The sequence below is a fragment of the Cariama cristata genome, unplaced genomic scaffold (genome assembly GCF_000690535.1).
Source record: "Cariama cristata isolate BGI_N322 unplaced genomic scaffold, ASM69053v1 scaffold36402, whole genome shotgun sequence".
NCBI classification, from domain to species: domain Eukaryota; kingdom Metazoa; phylum Chordata; class Aves; order Cariamiformes; family Cariamidae; genus Cariama; species Cariama cristata.
The window spans coordinates 1-7,584 of NW_009606109.1; the positions used below are offsets into that span (position 1 = coordinate 1).

At 51.6% G+C, this 7,584-nt stretch overlaps 1 protein-coding gene across 1 annotated transcript; it reads right to left on the bottom strand.

Moving 5' to 3' along the window:
* Positions 1 to 532: 532 nt before the first annotated feature.
* CCDC78 (coiled-coil domain containing 78) lies at positions 533 to 7,219 on the bottom strand (the record flags this gene model as incomplete). Its single annotated transcript, XM_009696241.1, has 9 exons — positions 7,130 to 7,219; positions 6,792 to 6,908; positions 6,495 to 6,581; positions 6,032 to 6,211; positions 2,745 to 2,912; positions 2,611 to 2,661; positions 1,842 to 1,930; positions 1,161 to 1,239; positions 533 to 658 (listed from the first exon to the last, which is right to left on the bottom strand). Coding segments are annotated over exons 1-9 (987 nt in total), but the record flags the coding sequence as incomplete, so codon positions are not given.
* Positions 7,220 to 7,584: the final 365 nt, after the last annotated feature.

The following is a 7,584-nucleotide window of genomic DNA, read 5'->3' on the forward strand; positions in this document are numbered from 1 at the left end:
CCATAACAATTCTATGATTCTATGCTCTGTAAGCTCTACTGTACATCAAAGGTGCTTATTTGCCAAATGGGTCCCAGGCACTGGTGTTACAGGGCTCTGTAGCCAACCGCGGAGGCTGGCAAAGCTCCCTGTGGGGACAGCAGCAGAGTCACCATGGAGGCAGCAACAAAGCCAGAAGTGGCATTGCCTGGCCTGCCAAAGGAAGTTGTCAGGGCAGTGGAGATTAGAAGCCAACTGGAAGGCAGCTGTAGTAAATGAGAGGATCTTTCAATCCAAGTAATCTGACCAAGAAAAGTCCCAGCAGAAACTCACAGACCGTTTCGTGTGGCCATACAGGAAATCTGTGCGAGGAGTGGGGCTGGCATCTCCTCCCCAGGCCAAGCCGAGGGCACAGAGCCCCCTTCCAGCTGCAATGGTGGCTCCCCAAGCCCCACTGCCTGCTCTGCTCCACAGTCCAGCAAGAAGCAGGCAGCCAGCCAGCATGGAGAGACCTCCCCAGATCCGGAGAGCCCCTGGGGCTGGGGGTACCCACCGCCACGTCCTTGATGTACTGCGTGAGCCGGGAGCGATATTCCTCGTTCAGCTCCTTCAGCTGGAGCTGCAGCTGGGAGTTCTCCGCCTCCACCTCTTGGAGCTGGCTCTGGGAGGTGAGCAGCACCTAGACACAGCAAACAGGCTCGTTGCTGCCATCGTCCTTCGGCCAAGCAAGGGACACTGAGAAGCTCCATAAGAGATGGGGGAATTCATTTCCTTCATTCAGCTTCCCTAGAGCTGGCAAGGTCCTGGGTTTTCTCAGGAGACCACTGGAAACGCTGAGAGTGTCTATTCCCCTGCTACCTTCTGTAATTTGTAAATCCCCCCCACCCCGGCTCTGATTTCCCCAACTCTTTCTAAATATCAGTGCACAAAATTCCTCCCACCGCCTGTGGCAAGCAGCACCTTCCACCGTGTGCCTTCCACCCCTGGAGAAGGAAACTGCACAGGGAAGAGCACCTTGGTATGAAAAACTCCCTGGAGAGGGAGATGTGTCGGAGTGCCTTGATAGAAGACACCCACCCCCTGCTAGCTCCAGGAGAAGGGCATGGCACCCAGGAGGAGCGGATGAGCAGGGGCAGTCCTGGAGCCTGGGTGCCAGGGGCTGGAAGGAAGCCTGCCCTTACCGCTGACTGCTCCGCCAGCTTTTGCTGGGTGTCCCCAGTCGCTCCCTTCGCCTCCTGCAGCTCCTTCCCCATCGCAATCCTGGACACACAGGAAGAAGACATGTTTATTTTAACGCCCAAACTTCTCTGTACGTCCAATACAGGCAGCTTTGAGAAGGAAATCACTACGGGATGACAGAAATCTCTCAGCAGCAGCTGCCAGTCCCCAGATGTGTGCCAAGCAGCGGCCACAGAACTCTTGCAACCAAAGCTGAATGTCCTCCCCAGTCAGAGGGTCTGGTCCTGCGGCGTCCCTGCTGTGGCAGCCTTTGCCGGAACACCGACCCCATCCCAGCCTGTCGATGGAAAAGCCGCTGTGGGGGTAAGGGCTGGGGCTGGATTCAGCCCTGGGCTGTCCCACATTTGCTGTGTGTGTCACAGAAAGTGGATTTGTAAAGGTGCATAGGCCAGTTGGGTACCTAAACACCACCAACTTTTATGCAGACAGCTAACCCTCTTAAGAGCCTTGAAAACATCAGTTTTTGCTTCCAGGCCTCACTTCATCCAAGATTGAATCATCTTTTCCCCCCCTGTACCCCACCAATGCCAGGCTGCCTCCTCTCCTGTTCCCAAGGATCATTCAGCTGCAAGGAGCTCCATAAATGTCCAGCCAAACAGAAGGACGTGCCCTCAAACGCTCACACTCTCTCTTCCAGCTTCTGCTGCTGCGAATCATAGGTTTTCTTCAGTTTTTCAAGCTCCACTTTTATGTGATCCTGGTTTCCAAGCAACTGCGGGACAAATGAAGAGGTTGATGAGACAGAGGGCTGAGCTAAGAGAGGGACTCATGAATGGGGAAGAAGTGAGGAGAGCCTCCAGCTGTGCACAAGTCCAGCTGAGCAGTGACATACTGGGAAAAGGACAGGTTTAACTGGGAGCAACCAGTGCTCTGTAGCACACCAGAAGCAGTGTCTGACCTGGGGACAGGGCACATGGATATGCACGTGTTGCTCTCCCAAGGGAATTTCTCACACCGAGAGTCAGATTCCCAGCAGGAGCTGGTGGTGGAGCCCAAGCTGATTTCGCACAGGCTGCAGATGGAAAGGAGGCCGGGAGCATCTCTGTGCTCTCAGTTTTGGGTGCTTTATCACCTCCGTCTTTCTCAAATATCAGCAAGAAGAAAATAAGGAAGTGTCCTCTGCACTTGTTGGCTTTTAAACACCTGCCTCTGTTCACCCAGGGGCACTGATCGCGGGCACCACAGCTGCCCTCTCTCAGCTTTTGCCTGCACAAGATCTACAGTTATTCTAGTCTCATTTTTCAACTGCACAGCTTAAAAAAAAAAAAAAAAAAATCAAGGCATCAGTTTGTCCGCAAAATTCAAGTTAGCACCAGGAGGTGCCAGCCACAGTCAGTATAAATTCCCCCTCTGCTTTCCCAAGGATCCAGCAGCAGATCCCCACACACTCACGTTTCTCTCCAGCTTTTGCTGCTCATGTTCAGAGGCAACTGCATCTTCTGGCTGCTTTTAATAAGAGACAGAAGAAGGTGCCTGTTAGGCTACTGTTCTCAAAGGAGCTGGTGAGAGGGCAGAGAGGTCCTTACCTTCACTTTCCGAGCAGAGAGATGATACACCATTGCTCTCGCTCTTTCCAGCTCGGCAGAGGATTCGTTGGCCATGCCAGGGGAGCGGTCACTCTTTGTGTTGGGAAGGATGCTCCTGGCATTGGCCAGGTTGAGCAGCTCTAGGCTGAGCTCTTCATTCTTCATGACCTGCCAGGTCAAACAAGAAGGAAAGACCTCTGAAATCCTGCCTCTCCAGCTCTGCACGCTGTCTGTTCAGCACATACTGCTCTTGCTGTGTACACAAGGTGGGCACTCACACCCCCTCCTGAAAGCAAGTTTTATTTTTAGTTCTCTCTCTCGTATGTCCAAAGATATGAGTGATTTTCTAATTCTCATGGAAACACAGGGTATCATTGCCAGGCAGCAGGATTATTCACGTGTAACATTACTCCCTCTGCCCACCTCGCTCTTGCGTTCAGATACAGATCCCGGTGCCAGCCCAGTGCTGGGCCCAGCTCTGCCACCCCCTCTCCCTTCTGACCTCCAGCCTCCCTCCTTGCTCTGACCCTCTACCCTCCACACAGCTTCCCAGCACTTCAGGCATGTCTTTGCCCACACAATAGCTTTGAACAGTGCTGGACTCCACAATGTAAGAGAAGGGCCAAATCTCCATCCATCTCGGCTGACACCACCCAGCTAATTCCAGTTTTGTTTGAATGCATCCCTCCAGCAGCAGCCAGCCCACAGCACCGTGTAGGCAGGAAGATTCAAAGCGATGCTGGTGTGAAGTGACACATTTCCAAAAGATAAAGAGGATCTGAATGAGAAAGGCTCTGTTACAGGTGATCTGGGAGGAACACTGGGGGAATTCATGTCTCACGGGAGGGTTTCTATGTAGATAACAAAGCTTTGATGGGGTTTATGACTGGGGACAAGCTTGAGTAATTGTTACCATGGCAGTGAATCGGGAGGATGGGAGGCAGAGGTCATCTGAGTCATCCGTGGAGAGAATAGCTTATCAAAAGATAGCACAGGGTGGGCTGAGGGAGAGAGGAGAGGAGAAAAGAGGCTGACAAAGAGGTGAGATATACAGCTGTGAAAACTGACAGCTACGCAGAGATAGGCTGCTTGTTCTCCAACCGAAAACGATCCATCTGCAGCTGTCAGCCCTGACAATTTGATCAGAGGGGGTCACACAAGCGCAGAAGTACCAGCTTAGCGAAAGAAAGAGGCAGTCCCAGGTTTGTGATGGGCTTCACCGCCTCCCCTGCGCTCCCAAGCCTGGCCTGGCTCCAGGGAAAACCCCGGCGTGGAACTGGTTCGCAGCCATTTGAGTTCCCTCTGAGAGCCTCACTTTGCATCGCCACTGCAGACGGCGTAAGGCTGCCCAACAAAAGAGGAGGAGGAAACGGAGAGTCGAGAAAAGGTCAGAGTCTTGAAAAGGAATAATTTACAACGAGTTAGAAAACAGGCACAAAGTGCCTGACTGGCATCTTCTGGAAGGCACTTCCCCAGGGACAGGCAAGGCTAGCTCCGCCGCGCTCCTGCGCCTGGGACAGACACAGGGTGATGTGTGAATCCAGCCATACAATGGGGGCCGCGACAATTCAGAGGCTCTAACTGTTCCTGTACAAGGGACTGTGAATGAGCTCGCCGAGCTGCTTCTGCGCCAAGCAGCCATGACAACATATTGGCAAGGTCACAAGTAGCACTTGTAATTGGGAACGTGTAAAAGGTTCATTGTCTCCCCAGAAGAGTGCCGGGGAAGGGGAGGGGGCAGAACCGCAGGCTGCTTTTCCCATTTCCTTTGGGAAAGTCCACACTGGGAAAATAATGAGCAAGAGGCCCATGCCGTGACAAGTCCCAGCCTGCCAAGTTGGAGCCGCTTTCGTTTCAGGCAGGGATATTCGGTAGTCAGAGCCAAGAAACTGGGGTAAAACCCTCAGCCTACCGATTACAGCCAATGACTTTGCCTTTGGCTTCTGGACCCTGCTCCACCACTTCTTCAGGATGCTCTCCAGGCACAGAACTGAATTCATGTGCTTTCACTCTCTGAAACATTCCAGGATCCATGTGAAAACAGTGTGTTATTACTGCTAACCTGCTAAACCCATCATTTAGAGACATCAGCCACCTGAAAAGCCAATTTTTGACAAACATATCGCACTCCCTTGGGGACAAGAAGCAGCCAAGATTGCCAAACACCGAGCTATTCCTCTGTGAGCCTGGCAGTACTGTGTCTCAGCAGCGTGCTGCTTTGCCGGCCGCATGCGCTCTGCCTCATGCTCGGGCAGGATGACAGGGTAGGTTCACACCCCTGCGAGCAGCTGAGCTTGCCTTCTTGTGAGAAATTTCCATTTCTCAGCTTATGGGAGACAAACGATAGCTTCGCAAGAGTCACTGACTCGCTTATTTGCAACAGGATGATCATCATCTCGTATCCTCCTCTCCCGGAGCTCTGCAGACCAATGCTCACCATAAAGACAGACTGAAGACTGCTGAAACCAGCATGCCTGGTCCCAGCCCCACATCTTCCCATCACAGCTCTGCACGGGACCACCATGGTAAACCAGGTCATCTGGCTGAACCAGCTAAACTATCTGCTGGGGGAGGGAGGCAGGAGGGTGTCAGTCATTCAATCCAATTCAAAAAGAAGAAGCAAGGCAGAGGGAGAGGGAGGGAAGAGAGGAAGGTCTATTGAAGTAGCTATCCTTGCCAAAGAAACACATGAATCTGGGTCCAAAAGACTTTAGTTCATAATTGCTAAGCTAACAGTCACCAGGACATTTACTATATTTTAAGGAACAATCAGAAGCTTGCTTACATTCAGTGTTTTAATAAACTTGCTGACCTCAAAAACTTCCCACCGCCATACGAAATGAGAGCAACTACAATCAGTTCATGCAGCCTGCGCAAGCCATGCAGAAAAAAAGGGAAACAAAGCGTGATGGCAGTCAAGAGGGACCTGCAACGTGCATGCAGACCAGCCCCGCAGTGACCTCCTCGTTACTGCTAGTGCCTGCTGGGGATCTGGGATGGCGTGAAAAGAGAAAAACTCTGACAGCGGGAATGGGTCAGCGTGGGCTCAGCACTGTCCCTGCTGAGCAGAGCAGGTTCTGCAAGCTCTGCTAGAAGGTGACCATGTTACACGAAATCCCTGGGCCCCCCAAAAAACCCCATGCCCAAGCCATGCTCTCTCACAGCTGACAGACCTTACTGGAGCTGTGACGTGGATACACAGCCCAAAGCCAACCAAGCTGTCTGTAGATCCGGTAATTGTGAGATGGAGTCGAGAACACCAGAACAAACACTGCAGCCTGTCTCACCTCCTGGTCCAATTCTTTGCCTAGGGCCAGGTAATTGCTTTTCAAAATGATGTACTCGTCTGCCAGCTCCTTCCGCCTGGTCTCCAGAGCATGCAGGCGTTCCCATAAGGCATCTCGCTCCCCAGTGACCTTCTCACTGCAGTGCTCCAGCTCCAGCACACGGTTCTCCAGGACCAGGATCTGCAGAGGGGAAGCAGCAGAATTAGACTGTGGCAGAGACCAGCAGCAATCACAGGGCATTTATTTTGCCAACCGGGTTCTGGCACGCTATGACTTAAAAAGAGATGATTTTCATGCAAATGTCATAGTATCTGGGGCATCGGGGCAGGGCAGGGGGTGGGAATCCATTGCTCTAGCTAAAGCCAGGACAATATACCAAGCAAAGTAAAGATGGAACCATGACTGCAGTTCTGGATAAAGGTATTGGCAGAGCGGAAACTGGCTATTTCAAACTTTTTGATACCGTATTTTTCAGTTCAAAGTTCTCCATCTCATACTGCTCCTTCATTTTGTTTGTCTCAATCTGGAGATCGACCAGCTCTTTGGAAATCTAGGAGAAAGAAGGGACATTATAAAGGCCATGGGCTAATTCTGAGGCCCACATACTGTTTCAGCAGGTCACAACGGGGAATTTAGGCACAACACACACCCCCCTAGAAAGAGGCCCCAACGTTTCCCACCAGATTTTCCGCTGCAGATCTACTGGCTTCATATGGCTTCATGGCTCAGTTCTCTCCAACTCCCGAAGTATTTGTTTTACCTTCAGTTTTTCCTCTTCACTGAAGACTACTCTGGCTGACAAATCTGTTTTGGAGCCAGCCGGTTTCCCCATCCTCTCCTGCAGGTCTCTGAGCGGGTACAGCCTCTCATTCCCATCCTGCAGCTGTACCTAGAGACACGCAACAGCTCCCACAGCCCATGCCAGCCAGCAGAGCCCTCCTCTGCCCCATGCTGTTCTACCACCGCAGTGCTAGTGGAAGAGCACAGCATATCCAGTTTTTCAGAGCTTGAAAAGATTGTAGATGGGATTTTCAGCTGCCATTTTCCTCCTGCAATTTGGGGACCACTGGTTTCATGACCTGGGAAAGGGCTGCAGACCTTCATACTTATATTTTCATTAGCAAGATGCTGCATGTGCTCTGTCAGAGTACTTACATTCTCATTCTCTGCAACTCTTCCGAAATCCATGTTCTCAGAGACCGGGATCTTTGCACGGTATCAGGCAGGCAGTGACCGAACAGCAAAGGAAGAATCCAAGGATCTCTACAGCAGCAACTTTTCCCTCGAAGTCCAGCACAAGCATCGTTGCTATCAACTTCGGTTGCTAGAGGGTGCAGCATCCACCTTGATTTTAAGGTGGAGCCAATTATTACAGCCACGCCAGAAGCTGTTAGAGGAAAAGAAATTATGCTTGTCAGGAGGTTTGCATATTCCTGAGATGGCACACAGCAGATACCGAAACAGGAAGCTTAGCAGACACCCCCAGTGAAGCAATATTGCTGTCTAGGAGATACCACTCTGTTTATACTATGGACTGTTCCCAAACCCCAGCT